This window comes from Phytophthora infestans, genomic scaffold (assembly GCF_000142945.1).
Source record: "Phytophthora infestans T30-4 supercont1.7 genomic scaffold, whole genome shotgun sequence".
Classification (NCBI taxonomy): domain Eukaryota; phylum Oomycota; class Peronosporomycetes; order Peronosporales; family Peronosporaceae; genus Phytophthora; species Phytophthora infestans.
Genome location: NW_003303752.1, coordinates 878,474 through 895,152, shown reverse-complemented (window position 1 = coordinate 895,152; position 16,679 = coordinate 878,474). Strand labels below are relative to the sequence as shown.

The following is a 16,679-nucleotide window of genomic DNA, read 5'->3' as shown; positions in this document are numbered from 1 at the left end:
TCTGCAGAGAATATTTGTGAAGTAGTACGGACAGCAGTGATCTAATCAATCCTATGAATAATCAAATATGGAATGAATGCAAACTCTTTGTGAGTGATGGTTTTTGTTGATATTTAGAAATTTTCCCTGTAGCTGATTTGTGCGATACAGGATATTGTGCCATTTGTTAGAACCACCATTTTAACTCTTACCCTGTACTGCACAGAATAGATAACTGACAGAGATTGTGAGCTTGGAAAAACTCCGCAAATACTAAACCCAAGTCATTTTCTTACCCTGTAGAATACAGGGTAATTTCCGCCCGAAAACGCGGGGCTAGAGGGGTTAAGATCTACAAATACGACAATAGTGATATTCTAGCACAACACCTACCCGTGGAAGAAAAACTGAAAAGTAAATTTTCTAAAAAAAAATCTCCAAGCATTTGTAAAGTAAGCAATATTTTCTTTCGTACACCAAGTTTCTATAAGTTTATACCCATGCCAAACCGTTACTTGGAGTGAAAGCTGTGAAGTTTATACAAATTGGTAGAAAAATAAACGGAAAATGTACAGCCCATGTTTCAATCACCATATTTAAAACTGTTTTGTATCCATGTGTGGCCATGTTTGTAATTTATATCTCCCGCCCAGTTGTTAATTACCGATCGAGCCAGCCATTCTGCCACGCGGCGCACGCGCTGGAGCGCCATTTTCCCCCGGTCGGAGCGACCGAAACGAAGCCCCGCTATACATCCTGACCTGCTGTACATCCGGTAAGTACCTCTATGACGGCGTAGCGCCGTTCTGTCTCCTATGATATACCGTATAACGCCCAAAACTGACGAGCTTTTGCCACGTGTCAGTTCCAGGTTCCCTAATCGGGCAGACCACCGTACGGAACGAGTCCAGAGCCACGCATAGTGCCCCGAGGTCCCATCGCTCCTCTTCGTGCCGAGCAGGTAGCTCTGGTCAGCATGTCTTGACGCGAGATGTTGCTAGCACTTAGCAAGTTATGAATGTATAAAAGCTGATCTTTATTGTTAAATTGCAAATTTCGTTCGGCGGTGTAGCTCATCCACGGGCTTACTGTAACTCCTGAACTCCTGACGCGTACGTGTAACGTAGCTGGATGGATGCTAAAATGCTCCATGATTCACCCATGTTTTGAACATGTGCTAACCATGTATGATCTGTGCTTAGGTCATTATCTATTCAGAACATGGCACGCACAAAGAACGCCACTTATGCTAGCCATGCAGCAGAAGACAGAGGGGCCAAGTAGCCGTGATGGGGACACTGATGTGGTTCCTGCTGCCCAGGCCACGGACAGGCTTAGTGATGAGCATCTGACCGGAAAACACGCTGGAAGCAGTTGTGAGGACGAAGAGGAATATGCGCAGGTTTATTCTTCGGGTAGCAAGGAGAGTTCGCCTAGTGAAAATGATGGCTCCGGGACTTCGACAAGCGCCCGATCACGTAAGCGCGCGCTAATGGAGTGTGCAAACGAACTTTTCTACGTCGAAGGCCTGAAAAATATCATGAAAATTGAAAGAATTTTGAAGAGTATCTGCTTCAATACCAACAGAACACGATGTAAGTACTGGCGGCTTTCGAAACGCTAAATGTTCGACTCCGCAACCGGCAGATTCGGAAGATGAAGATGTTTGCTGTGTTACGCGACTCGGACTTGTTCCTTGTTCCCGAATCCTTGGATCCATTTAAGCCTGTGACCATCTGTACCCATGGATGGAAGAACCGTGTTCAATCAAAAGGAAAACGGCCTGTTCACAGAGTCAACTTCACCGAGTGCCAGGTGCGCTTTGTGGCACAACTGTACGAGAAAGAACGTGGAGCGTGGTGTGTTGAAGTAAAATTGGCTTTTTATGGGCACAATCACCCTGTGTCGCAAGACATATACGACGGATATCCGACGGTTCGCCAGATACCCGCCAGTTCGCCGATCATGCGCGATGTGGAGCTCATGGTTGCAAGTGGGAGTAAGCCCAGCCGCCTTTATGATTACATTCGTACCAACCCGACGCACAGGATGCAGATACAGGACGTGTTTAACCTCATTGCGAAGATAAGAAGTCAGGTTCGTAGTAAATCGAGATCATGTAAACAATATAAAGAGTAACCAAGTTGTATTTTATGCAGGTAGTACGCTGTCCGACGAAGATCAAGTAGCAGAACTGCTTGTGGAGTTTAGTTTGGGTGGTGAAGCTAACGTGGCCATGGTTGAAGTCAACAGTCGAGGTCAAACGGCCGTGGTGTCCATCTGCACGCAACATATGCGCAGGCTCTACAAGCGTTTCCCTGAGTTATTGCTTGTAGATCGCACCCACAAAACAAACAGGTACACTCCTTCTACATGTTTACAGCATGTTTCAGCCATTTATAAACCATGTTTCCTTGTCATGTATTAACCATGTACAACCATGATTTTGGTGGTGCTCCTTTGCTACTTACGTAGATACAACTACCAACTTTGCATATTTATGGTAATGGATCAATTCGGGAACGGCCAGGCGGTTCAGCATTCAGTAATCGAGCGGAATGCCTATTGGCACATGCTAAAGCTTATAGACCATTTCCAGGAGGTGAATGATTGGGAAATGACGAAGGTTATCATGGTCGACAAGGATCTGAATGATATCGCGGTGCTAAAAAACATGTTCCCAAAGGCGCGCATTTTGCTATGTCTATTTCACGTGATCAAGTGGCTGCGTGGTGCTATCCGCAACGACAAGAAGTATGGAACCTATTCGAGTAGTGTGCTGAAGCAGATGGATTTCTGTGTTGCCAATATGGTTTACTCCAAATCAGATAATGAGCTTCAACACAACGCAGGTGAGTTCAAGTTGCTGTCTCGTCGGGGCGAGCGTAACGAGCTGTGGGCATACTTGGACGAGAACTGGATGGTCTGCAAGGAGATGTGAGTCATGTGCTACCGAATGGATTTGCCACACTTCCGAAATAACACGAACAACCTACTGGAAAACGTTTTTGGCAAGCTCAAAGTTAGTTTGGATAGCGCGATGTCGATGAATCAGTGTTTGGAAGCTGTGAGCTGGTACCAGCACCGCAGAGAAGACGAATACGTCTCCCAAATCGTTACGCCTAGTACCACCCGAAGCATAAACTACAGCGAGGAGATGAATCAACTGCTCGGGATGACAAGTGAGTGGTTGGCTGATGTGTTTAAGACGGAGTACGCCTTTGCTATCAGCCCAGACGCTATGAAAAGTTATGTTATCGAGGACAAAGAGCTGCACATTACGTTAAAGCGAGACGGGAGGTCTCACCGCGTGGACAAGTTTGATTGGATGTGCCCATGTGAGTTCACATCGACCATGAAACTACCATGTCGCCACGGCATGATCCATCGCAAACACGTTGCTTCTCTTCTCACAATTCCTTACGCATCAATCCCGGACAGGTAAAACCCATGTTTTATCCATGTTTTTAACATGTATTTTATCGATTTCTAACGATATTTGTTGTATGTATTTTTCATGTAATAACTATGATGTGAATTAAAAGGTGGGTTCGTGTTGGCACGCTGCAAGAGGAGCTAGCCGAATTCGAATCACCACGCGAATCTACACTGAGGTGGACGATGCTGTGCGGAAAAGGCAGACGACTCAGCGCAACAAGCACAAGAGCGTAAAGAATGTCTTCAGTAGGCTCACATCGGAGCTAACCGACCTTCCCGACGCAAAGTTTACAGCAGCAATGGACCATTTGGAAACATGGTGGGGGAATTTGCGACAGGGTGACGTCTGTTTTTCAGTCACGCAATCGAGTGTTTCAAAAATCGATCTTCCGCCAACGCAGGTAACTGCTTCAGGTCTTAGTTATGAAAGCAAAGATAATGACGACATGGGGAGCGCTCGCGAAGTTGGTAGTGCGGATGACCAACTGACGGCTACTGCGCCTAAGCCATTCGTGCAGTCAATTACTTCGAAGCAGTTTGACACTGAAAGTACTGTCAAGCCTGTCGTCAGGCCGTTTAGTCCTCGGACTTCGAAATTGGGTCGCGCAAAGAAAAACAGAGCAGCACAAGATGCTCTACAAAGTGCAGACCGCAAAGAGTACAACCAAGGAGCCAAGTTGAGAAACGCACTTCGCGGTGATGATGTTGTTCGGGTAGAGGAATTTCTGAAGACTAGTAAGCCATTGCTACTGGAGTTGTCGTCGTACCTGAACACGTTCGAGACGCGTCACAACGGGCGCAAGAAAAAAAAGGTTGAAGCTATAAAAAAAAGTACCCACGGAAACTTGCGTTCCGTATCGACTGCCTGAACAGTTGGTAAAGAAGGCGTTACAGCTCATCGATTGCCTGACACCGTACGGGGATGTCATGGACATGAGTACACCCCCGGTCCCAAGTAAGGAGTAGCGGACATCGAAGGGGTTGGTGTAATGGGCCTTCCCAAGTTACATTTGTAGGAAGTTTTATAGGTTCTTTGTAGTGGTTCACACCATTACATAAGTAGGTAGATTTGCATTACAAAAGTAGGTGCAGCAGCACACGAGTAGCGTGTGCTGAGCTGCCGTCACCTTATTGGTTGAAATATGGGGAGCCAGACCCATAATCAACCAATGAGGAGTTGACGTGTATTTGAGTGGTCAGGGCAAGCCGCCCTGGACCTAAATAAAAACAGAGTTGGTTTTCCTTCGGACTGAGTACTTGGTTTCAGTATCACTGGACTTGTACGCTTCCTCATCACTACGTGTAAGCAAGTTATGGACACCCCAGGCCCGTTACAGTTGGGAAGTTTACGCAGCGTCAACTCATGGCAATGCAATACTTGGGTGACATGATGAGCGATTGCACAAACGGACTGAAGTGATGCTCATGGCTGATGAGCAAGGTGGACGAACTAATCTATGACGAAGTATCAGCTTCAGTCGCAAAGCAGATGATTGGGACCTGGCCTGCCAAGCGCCTTTCAGGATTTGGTGAAGGCTTTCAAATGAATTGGGCGTACTTGTATTGTGCTGGGGACGCTTGCTGGTATAATGACAACTACATCCAAGCCTTTGCCAAAACGCTGGAGGTAAAGTACGACAACAACTGCATGGTCTATTTACCACAATTGAAGACACCGGCGCCAGACAAGGGCAAGCGCATTGGGCCATGAACATTAGGTCTACTGACGGGCAGCAACAAGGACTGGGTGTTCATGCCGTTGAATGTCAATGGAAACCATTGGATGTGTCTTGTTGTCAACCGACCGCGGCAGACTATATACTGCTACGATAGTCTCGACAAGCGCGCTTACCACAATTTTCTGGAGGAGCTGGTGCAGGAACTCAACCAGAGAGTTATGAAGCAGCCGTACAAGATTGTTGCTGTCCACACCTCTGTCCAGACTGACAGCAACAATTGGGGATTGTTTGTCTGTCTGTACTTTTGGCGTCGGGTGTACAAGGAAGCTGGCAACGACTACTCCGAGACTGGGCTGCTGCGCCGTCGCTGGGATGTGCTGCGATCTGTTATTGAGCTCAGCGACTCTTGCAAGAAGGAAGACGAGGATAACGAGTGATCAATACATGTTTCGCTCCATGTTTTGCATGTTTTCAGCGTCTTGGAGGTGTAGACGTGTCATGCGAGCATTACGAAACGTAGTTTCAACCCATGACAGGTAAGAGTGCGAAGTGTAGCCGACAGAGTGAAAGTGCGGTCATTCTTGATTTTTCACGCCTTGCTGTCAATATGTTTCGCCATGTTTCAAAACATGGTAAGCATGTACCGAAAAAATTCAAATCCTGTAAGGTAGTTCGTAATTTATTTTGAGAAAACATGGATGATACCTGGACATGTATCCATGATTATTAATACCATTGTTTTGACACCTAACCCTTTTAAAAAACATGGGCTCTATCGCCAAAAATAAAACCTTCTCATTTGAAATTTGTATTGAATTGATACCTACTATTGGTGTGCGCACATAATCTCGAATTAATCCCTATTGGGCTGTACGTAATACTACTCGTAGCACTACCAGGAAATAAGGTGTTAAAATCTACAGAATGTAAAGCAGCAAGAAGAAGAAAAACACTCAGGACCTCCCGGCTGATTGGAAATGACTACGAATTTGTAAGTTTTCATTAAAAGTAGTGCGTTTAATAGAACAAAAGACCCCGCTGATGGTAAGGGAGTTGGTGCGAAGTCTTTGGCTTTCAAGGGCTACTAGCGCTGCGCATCAGCACTACCAGCCCAACTCCCTAGTTTAGTGCCTCTAACCTTGACCATAAAAAAACACGTGCAGAACCACGTGGTGCATGCAGTACAAGCTCGCCATTTGACAGCCTCAATATTACTCATTTCACGCGTAAACTTAGCACTGGCTTGATTCGGCGTCTCTTGGGCGCTGTACATGTATAGTATTCTAGTATCTTTTTCACCTGAAAAGGGTAAATTTGGCATGTCTGGTACAATCCAGCCCCTAAAAATGTTATTGGATATTACAATCGGGTAAAATACTATGTCTAATATTATATGTTAGCTCTAATTCCCGGTTGTAATATCCAATTGGATTTCAAGCAATACATCTAAAAACCATATACTCGTCAACCGAATTTACCATTTTCAGATGATAACACATTCGCTTACTGTACACACAGGAGAGTGGATACGAGCGTTGGATAGCCACGTAGTAGCTATAGGCTATTAACCCTTTCGTGGTCAAACGCGGCATTTTGCCGCGTTCTACAAAATCCACACCTTGTTTTGTTTTTGCCAATCAGATCTTCGGATTACGGCTTCTGATAGATCCTTTCTGTGCCGACTGGCGAAACTGAGTTGTGAATATCGCGAGAGCGCGTATCTTTTTCGGCCAGCCTAGCGTCATATTTGCGGTTCGGCTGGTAGCCGCACGAAGCGCAAGGAAAAAACGTGTTGTAAATAAGGCTACCAGATCCTAAAACCTATCATAAAAATTTGGTCGAGGCTTCAGCCCCAGAGCCACCAATCGTGCTGGTATCAACTATAGTATTCCTAGGTTAGATGCATGCCTTCTCTTTCAGTATTTTTTTGCTATGCGGACCAACTTCACCGACGCACAAGGCAAACGAATTGTAGCGCTTGCACTCGAGTATGAATTCCAACACAAGCGAGTAGAGTGGAAGGAGGTGGCGCGGGCCATGAGGAGTAAACATTCTAACCAAGCGCTTGAGAACCGGCTGCGTGCTCTGAAGCGCACGTAGGGACGTGATCTATCAAGATTTCCACCCTGTTTTTTTCTCCACGTCGACGCCAACATTATCTCACAAGCCGCATCTTCGACTTGTGGAGCCGAGCCAAGCCGAAAGCGCTATCCCCGATATCTTCAGCAACGTTTCGGCCGCGGACGTTCGTCAACAAGATGGTAAGACGGGTGAGAACGCAGGTGAGATGCTGCCTGTCGCTATATCAAGCTTGATGAAAATGATTGGGGCTGTGCATCGAGACGACGTCTTTCTTGACATTGGTGCTGGCCTGGGGAATGCTGCGGCGCAGTTTGCGATTCAGACGATTGCACGCCAATAAAAAAAAATGCTTGGGAATCGAGAAACGACTGGAGGTTTTCTTCGAGGTGTTCATTGTTTGCGAGAGCATGCACCAAGGCTGCTATTACTCCACAAATTGTTTTTGAGCCAAGGAGACGCTCTTGATACGCCACTTTCGTCGCGTTTACCATTTCAGCGTGCATCAATATTTTTTCTAAACGATTTCCTGTTTGATGAATTAGCAAAGCTGGTCGTACAAGAGCAACTGTATATGATGCCGAGAGTACGTTTGATCGTTTCTATGTCTCGCTATTGTCCTCGCCATCGCGATTCCTGCCGAAGAAGATTTTGCTCCAAGTGGAGGCTCGCGAAAATCACGTATGGACGGGGTAGCTGAAAGTCTCCTCCAATCCCAATTTACATGTACACGACTGTCCAGTGACTGAAGATTATAGTGCGTTGATGCTGAGACGGTCATTGAGGCAAGTATTACGGGGGCAAGGCAGGCAAGTGGCCGAAGACGAGCGAGGACGTGGTCTTCTTCACGATGTCGGTCAGGTTCAACAAGGCACTGGACAACAAGGGCAAGGACATGCTCCTGTCATATCTAGCCTAGCACGAGAAGAAGGTGTCTTATGGCAGCTCGTACGTGAGCCCGATTTCTGCGAACGTGGGCAGCGTGTATGCCAAGCTGCCACCCGCGGGCGTGGACCACGCGTACACCAAGCGGCTGCCTGCGGCGATTCGCCGTAGGTGGTCACGTTCGAGCTGGTCATCCGCGGCAGCACCCAGCGCCTGCACCCGCTCGTGCAAAAATTTAATTGGATATTACAATCGGATAGAAATGGTAGAATATTATGTCTAATATTTCATTTTAATGCTAATCTCCGATTTTAATACCCAATTAGATTTCCAGCAATACATCTAGAAACCATGTGCTCGCCAACCGAATTTACCTTTTTCAGATGAAAACACCGCTTACAGTACACACAAGAGAGTGGATACGAACTATCAACCAACGAACTATAAACGTAAGCAGCTGTTCTGAAAATCCTTGCCAAAATGATCATCATTATATCGATACGGGGGGGGGCTGAACTACAGTGCGGTATTTAAAATACCCATGAGTTCTTTGGTGTGTGCATTTCGTCGTTCAAAAAATGTTCTTATATTACATATCTTCGACAAACGTGTTCCAGGCGACATGATGGTGTTTGTGGCACGTCGTCATGGAAGCTGCCTGAGTTTATTGATGAATGCAAATACACGAAGGAAAATACATGAGGAGCTCAGTATTCGATGATAACCAGCTATAATACTGTACGAAGTAAATTGGAGCTGGTGCATAAATGCATAGACAATCTGCAAACAGACGAGGAAAGTATCAGTTTCGTCCGGTTGGTAAAAGTTTTGGACCGTCTCTACATACTTCGAAGCAAGATTGAACTGAAAAAGCGATTTACTAAAAGATTATATAAAAAAAATTTAAGCATCGCTAGCTGAAGGTCATTAATAATTTTCAATATCCAGTATTAGTGCAATCAAAGCTCCTTAGTGGATGTTGGTCTGCGTCCGTCAATCCAGCCGCAGCTCGGGTTAATTAATGTAACGCTAGTACGCGCGTTCTACTGGCTGCCGAGCGTCGATTGGCTGTAATTCGCAGCCTGCGATACTGACTGGATCTGTTGCACAAGCAGACCGTCTCTCGCTCTTTCGATTGGAAGAAAGCAAACATTTCTGCATAGACAACGAAGCTTATCAACTTGGTGAAAATGCTTGTCTGACTTTGAACAATTTACATTTCGTTACTGAACACCTGGCATATGTACTGCAAATCGGGCACAGTAGCCACCGCTAATCTCAAACGCTAATCGTGCCAGCCTAACCGCTTTTCAGACAAAACAAGCACGCGAACTCCACACGTCCACCCATATAGCTGCACCTTGACACCACACGTTTGATATTTACATAGGTGGACATTTAGGACGGTGGCATATACCTCGGCGTACTTTCATAATAGGGAGCCGTTGGAGGCCAGCATTTTAATTCTGGAAATGTACACGATCGAAGTCCTGGATCCATCCAGGACTGTAAGATAATTTACTTCTGTTCTCGGCTATTTTCGATCGAGATAAATATACGCGATGGTCTTTCATTTTGGTTTCTGTTGCTAGACGTGAGAAGACGTCGAGGACGAGGAAGGTGACATGCGCACTCGGGACGGTTCTCCCCGCCGCAGAGGCCCCGGCCTCTCAGACATCAGCTGGTGATACGGAGACGCCAAGCGCTGATGAAGGGTCGGCTGCGCATAGAGATGAAGAAACCGTATCTGGAAATGACGTGGGGAGCGAGGGTGAATTGGATGTGGGGTTGATGACGATGGCGTGGATGTAAAGAGTAATGACGTGGGTGTGGATGTTGAGAGTAATGGCGAGGACATGGAGGTGGAGAATGATGGCGAGGACGTGGACGTGGAGAATGAAAGTGGTGATGGCTAAGTTTCTATGACCGTGGAGGCGCCTTCTACGTGGCATTCCGACTGGAGCACGTGGTAAGCGTACTTTATGCTGTACTGTCAGCGGACGCTGCAAGCTCTGCCGGTATAGGAGACAATGTCACGTGCAGAGAGAATCAGACGATTGATGAAGAGCAAGAAGGGGACAAACGCTTCTCAACTGGTTCCGGAAAAATATGATCCATACATGCGTAGATACATCTGTCCGCGTGGATGAAAGAAACGCAAGTCTCGCAGCAGCGGGGGTCGACCTCGGCAGCATATACGTTTGACGGAATGCCCGTTTCGCTTTGTCGTTCAGTTGATTATGGCAAAACTTAAATTGCAGGTGAAACACGGGACGTTTACGCACAACCACGCGGTGTCTCCGGCTGCGTTTGCAACGTACCCAACGTCACGTGAACTAAAAGCCCCTATAGTGAGCGCCCGCGCTGATGATATGTTGGCTGTTAGAGCCAAACGATCCGGCATCTATGATTATCTTCTGGAGCACGACCAAAACGTGATCCATGTTGACGTGGACAACTAGGTGCGAGGTCACGCTTCCTCGGTCTCCAATGTAGATGATAATGAGGCCACAGCACGGGAGATTGCAGTATTTGCAGCCGCGGATTCGGAGAACGTGTCTATGGTAGCGGAGACCGAAGTTGGGGAAACTGGGGTTATTTCACTAGCTACAACCCGCGCATTTACAGGAGGTTTAGTGAGGTTTTTATGGTCGACTGCAGCCACAAGACAAACGGATTAACCCCTTTTATATGTACATGACTAATCCTGGAGCTAATATGATTTTTCCATGCCTTTTTTGTACAGATACAATTATCAACTACTCACCTTCATGGGGATGAGCGAGTTTGGTAAAGGCGCTGTCATGTAGCAGTCTCTCATTGAGGCCAGTGGCGACTGGCACATGGATAGAACAATTGCGCACTTCAAACGATCACATCCGACACGCATCCATTTGCTGCGGGTAAATGTTGTCGACAAGGATCTCAATGAGATCCGCGTGCTGGAAGAGCATTTCTCCGAGGCTCGCGTGATTATTTGTCACTTTCACGTAATCAAGTACTTAAAGAAAAACCGATCAAAGCATGAGTATGGGAAAATTTCTATCAAAGATGCTTCACATATCGATGCTGCCATTCATATGCGCAGTTGCACGATAGCTTTGCATCTTAACACTTATAACATGTAGCTTTCCATTGAAAATCGCATCGAAAATTTAAACCAGGATTTATGCATGTAGAAAAGAGGATTAATCCTGTACAATAACCTAATTTTCTTAACAAGTCTTCAATCCAGGATTGCTTTCGAGCTGACTAACATGATTAATCCCGTATCATGGTACAATTAATAAGATACAAAAGCCTTTTCCATGATTTAATCGTGGTATATTCAGGATTAATCCTGCGACGTTGCTAGCCACACGTTGCGAATCTTACGCGTCTTCGATGAATCTTTTCAAATCTTCCCCATATGGCTATTCATTTATGAGGGGTTTCAAGATACAGGATTAATCCTGACCTAAATCTTGTATGATTCCCAAAGTGTAATCCTGGCCTCCAACAGCTGCCTTCATAATATTGCTTTCCCTAAGAAGATTAATGAGTTGAGAAAAATAACAGTACAGGTGCTTCTAAACTAAGGCGATAATTTAGTTTGTTCTGAAGGAGTCACACCGAGACGCAAAATTCGACACAATAGCGTGGACCATGCGAATTTGCTGGACATACCTCGGAGTTCTAGCATTATTTATTTTACTTAGCACGCTTATTGTTTGAAGTAAATTATATATTAATTTAAAAGGATTGGATGGTACATATTATTAATTAACCGTTTGTGTTCATTGGGATAACACATCAATTTTGTTGATAAGGAATTTAAGTACATTTTGAGCATGCATAGGCCGTGTTATCGAGCAACCCATCCTAGGAGCTGGTTGGGTAATAAGTGAAATTTTCCTATTGGGCAACGCTAATTTTGACCTTGTGTGCGTAGTGTGCGAGCTGAATAACACCTTCTAGCTTAGTGGAAGATGCGAGCTTACAGGACGGGATGTGGCATGTCGTAAACAGGTAAGTACATCTAAAAAAGGGTACACGGTCGGACGGAATCACAGAAGGATACGAGCATGGAAAATGGTTCAGCCAGTGAGGGCACGGGGTCACGGCAGAAGCCCAACCACGAAACTACAGGAGTGCACGGAGCCATAGGAGGGCATATATCACGGTAGAACATATTACCACATACGACGTAGCCCAACTATGGCACCATGATATCACGGGACGCACGGAGCTACAGAAATATACGCAGCAACTAAGCCTTGGGACAGCACGTAGCCACAGGAGCAATGGATAGAGAATTGCCGAGCCACGGAGCACGATAAAGAACCCAATAGCACGTACGACATACCAGCGCTGAGAGCACAGGAGAGCATTGCGAGGCCACACCACGGAGCACGATACCATGGTAGAACATGATAACGCGGACGACAGATATTTACAATACGTTCACGGCATCCGAGACGACAGAATCGCAACATGGCACCACAATTTCACGAAAGGCGGAGCCACACCACGACAGCACGATACACAGACGACGGAACCACACGAATACGTGGAGACATCAAAACCACGGAAGAGCACTGGTACCGCCGATGGGACACCATGGGCCACGGAAGATTGTGGACCATAAAACGTGTGAAGTCCATCTAAGCGTTAGAAAACACGGAACAGCTAGCAGCCACGAAAAACAGGTTACAGAAGAGCAACCAAAATAGATAGCACTTAACTACTAAGTGGTGTTAGCTATGGGTGTGTAGGGAGCCACGAAGTCAGGAAAGACACGGAAGAGCGCGGGCCTCTGAAGAACATGACATCCAGCCTGAAGTACGGGGTAATGGAAGCGTACCAAACCACGATATTATACGGGCCCACATGAGACAACGTAATGGTAAGTGGTTAAGTGCATGAAGCCACAATGTACTAGGGTGAACGACGCTTACAAAACACGCGACACCAAATAGCTATTAAATTTGCCGCCACTTCATCTTAGCAAGCCATGCCACTCCGCCACGTAGCGACGGCGCCCGCTAGTCAAAGCTCCCTAGTGGAGTGTGGTCTGCGTCCGTCCGTCCGTCCGCGGCTAGGGTTGATAATTGTAACGCAAATACGCGCGTTCTACTGGCTGCCGAGCGCGGCGAAGGCGGTCTTCATTTATTAAACAAGTTGTTGTTTCTAAACTGAACCGCATCGACTTTAGCTCAAATTTTAAAAATTTAGAACACATACCTGTAATAGCGAGTCAAACGTTAGTTGAGGCTTTCAGGCGTACTCCAAAACTTCTGTCCCGCTTCCATGCACTCTTAACAGAGACATAAGATCTGTTGCCTTCAAAGTACAACAATTTCCGTTTGTACCCGCCGTTGGATCAAGCATATACAACGTACAAGGGCAAACACTTCACTTCATGGTAGTCGTGGAATGGAAGTCACCTGTTGCTGCCAATAAGACGTATCTTTTGGTGTTTCCCGCTATGCGTCTGCTACAATGGAACCGTTTACGCCTAGTGTGGCACAGTAGTCTCAGCCTCCTCGCTTCGTTTGACAAGATGAAGATCGACTTTAGCGGCTTTCAGCGAGCACGCTAAGAACTTAACAGCAAGCTAATGGTTTGAAAAGCTAAAACACCTTCAGTTGAACATTATTAGATGTAAGCTTCAAAAGAAATCCAATTAAAATATTAATTTAACACATTGGCTCCGAGCGTCCTAAGATGCGCCATTGGTATTATGTCGTAGCTGACGACATAGCGCGATTTACATTAGAAAATAGCTCAGAAATGATTTTCACATACTTTAATCAAGTGTTTTCCCAGCATCTGCAGCATATAAGCTGCGAGAGGTCTCGGCGACAAGTTCACATAACCGGGTCAGGTGGATGACGGGTTCCAGTCTGGTCCAGACCACTCATCCGAGAACTTGCTGGCTGGCAGGAATGCGGTCCAGTCGCCGCAAAAAAAAACCGCTGCCCCTCGTCGCGGCGGCGCATGACGTTGACTTCGGACACTTGTGACGACAGCTCACGGCGGCGGGGTGGACGTCCAAGCGCCAGCCGGTATCCAGACTGAGTGACGTATAGCAGTCCAAAGGGCGCGAATGTGTTGTTGGAGAGCGCTCTGTGGTGGAGCACGCCTTTTAGTCGGGCTTGCTGGTCGAGGGCGAGGAGAATTCGGCAGATGCGTTAGGTGGTGGCGAAGACGAGAACGTAGAGGAGGAGGGCGGAGGCAAGGAGCATGTTGGAGTAGAGGGAGGCGAAGGTGGCGGTGACGACGCCTCCATTAGACCCTCTCAGATTGACACTAGTGGTTCTGCTGTCGCAGAACACCATCGAGCAGTTGTTTGACGCCTCCGACGACTCAGAGTCTGAGCTCTCGCAAACCGCCGTAGCGAGAGCATTTAACCTCTCTCTGGCAGACCAGAAAGATGACGAGGAGCAGCGAGACGCGGCAGCCAGCTTGCGTCTGCTGTCGGACGCATCGGGGCTGGAGAGTGAGGGGGAGGACGTATGTGCTGTCACTTCTCCCAGTGTCCCCCCAGGGCGAGTTCGAATCCCGCTGAAACCCCGCGCTGGCGTCAATGTGTTGCAGGACGGAGAGAGTAGCAGTCAGTACGAGGACTTCAGCTCGAATGACAGCGATGGTGTTGGCAACTGCGATGAGGACGGCGACTCTGAAGGCAACGAATTCGAGGAGGAGGAGGATGAACTCTCTGACAGTGAGGCGGCGGACATTGATCAAGCTTTTCTTGCGTCACTTCATGTTGGCGGCGATGATGCACTGAGCAGGGCTGCTGTCGAGGAGCGAACCAGAGCTCTGCGGGCGATGCAGTGGACCACAGCCTCGACAGAGTTTGAGACCGATACTCCTTCGTACCCTGGGCTGGGTGCGGAGGAGTCAAGGCCAGTCGGTGAATTGCTTGATGTCTGGCTGTCTCCTCTTCTAACACTATTCTACTTTGTGCCGAAACCAGTGTAGGTGTCGATCACCAAGGAGGCCAACCGCTACGCTTTGCAACAAGTGCAAAGGCGAGCAGAAAAGATGGCTGCGCGGCAGAGTGGACGCAATCGTGAGACCGCCGCACAAATAGCTCGGCGGTTGAAAGCAACGCAAGCGTGCGGTACTCACGAGATGCTTCATGTGGTGGGGCTACTAGTGGCGCGCATGCTGTGTCCCCAGAAGAGGCGCTTCAGTGCGCATTGGACCATGGCTGAGGACGGCGCCATACCGGCTGGACTCTTTAGGCGGTACATGACGCGTGACCGCTGCCAAAACATCCTACGTGACCTTCACTTCGTGGACAACACTGCTGAGCACGGCCGCGATAAACTATGGAAACTGCGTCCTGTCGTGGACAAGATCCAAGAACGCTTCGTGGCAGGGTGGACTCTACCCGCCATATTTTCATTTCATGAAGGCGTGCTTCCTGCCACGTCGAAATGCAACACCACTCGAATGTTTATGAAGGACAAGCTGCATCGATACGGCTCCAAGCTATTTAAGTTGTGTGACGCAAAGACCGCGTACTGTCACAGTTTTTTTTTAGCTTTTTTGCTATGTCGTAACCTACCGGTTAGAGCGGATGCTAACATTTCTGATGTCGTAACTGATGTAGATTTAAAATTTATGTGGGAAAGTGTAAGAATGTAGATGGGGGTGATACCGGAATTAATTACAAGACTGGAGCAGCAGCCGTTTTACGGAATCTGAAGCTGGCGCTCACTCCTCAATCGCGACACAACTGGCATGCTGTCATCTGACAAATATTACTCCTCCATTCTCCTCGCTGTCGAGCTGCTGAAGATGAACGTTTATGTGGTTGGGACAATCATGACGAACCGCTTGGGATTCGACAGGAGCACCACGTCAGTGAGCAAGACCCGCCCATCAAGCATCCCGCGTGGCTCATTTGTCTTCTCGCGCTCTGTCGCGGTCCTTACCATGATATCATGCCTCTGGTGGGACCGGAAGGCCAGTCTACTACCTTTGCACGGGCTCTGCCATGACGCCGACCACTATCAAGAGGAAGGTAAAGCGCGTGGGCGCGATTCAAGTGGGGTGCCCTCAGTCTGTAAAGGACTACCAGAACTGGATGAGCGGAGTTGATCGCCATGATCAGCTCCGTCTCCAGAGTTACTCCCTCCAAATGCCCACGCGGCTCACTAAGTACTACAAGGGGTTGTTCTTGGGGTTTCTGGACCTGGCCCTAGTAAATGCTTACCTGACCCACAAAGAGGCGGCCAAAATCAAGGGAGCAGTCGCTATGAAACGCTCCGAGTGGTTTGCGGTCCTTCAGAGCCAGCTCCTGCAACTCAAAACCGAGGGCTTTGCGGGTGTTCAAGCTACGCCACCTCGGTCCAGCCAGAAACGTAGGCGAACACCAGTCCGCCTGACACACGGACTCCAGCAGTCCGAAGACTGGGTTACCGTCAGTGGCGTTCAGAAGCGCCACCAACGGTCGTGCAAGGTCTGTGCGCTTCTGCGAACCGAAAAGAAAAACTCTTTTGCGACGACTTACTACTGTAAGCGCTGTTCCATTGACGCCGCAAAACGCTGGTTGTGCAACAAGATCCGCCACGAGTACAAGGGCGTCGCCAAGACCTGTTTCGAGATCTGGCACGACGACTTCGG

At 47.6% G+C, this 16,679-nt stretch overlaps 2 protein-coding genes across 2 annotated transcripts; both read left to right on the top strand.

Annotated features, from left to right (window-relative positions):
- Nucleotides 1-5,170: 5,170 nt before the first annotated feature.
- PITG_05162 (uncharacterized protein) lies at nt 5,171-5,533 on the top strand (the record flags this gene model as incomplete). The annotated part of the gene is made up of 2 exons (XM_002998807.1): nt 5,171-5,249; nt 5,313-5,533. The coding sequence occupies 2 exons, from the start codon at nt 5,171-5,173 to the stop codon at nt 5,531-5,533; spliced, it is 300 nt and encodes a 99-aa protein (XP_002998853.1).
- A 1,883-nt stretch (nt 5,534-7,416) lies between these two features.
- PITG_05161 (uncharacterized protein) lies at nt 7,417-7,875 on the top strand (the record flags this gene model as incomplete). Its single annotated transcript, XM_002998806.1, has 3 exons — nt 7,417-7,487; nt 7,541-7,552; nt 7,596-7,875. 3 exons carry the CDS (start codon nt 7,417-7,419, stop codon nt 7,873-7,875), a joined length of 363 nt encoding a protein of 120 aa, XP_002998852.1.
- Nucleotides 7,876-16,679: the final 8,804 nt, after the last annotated feature.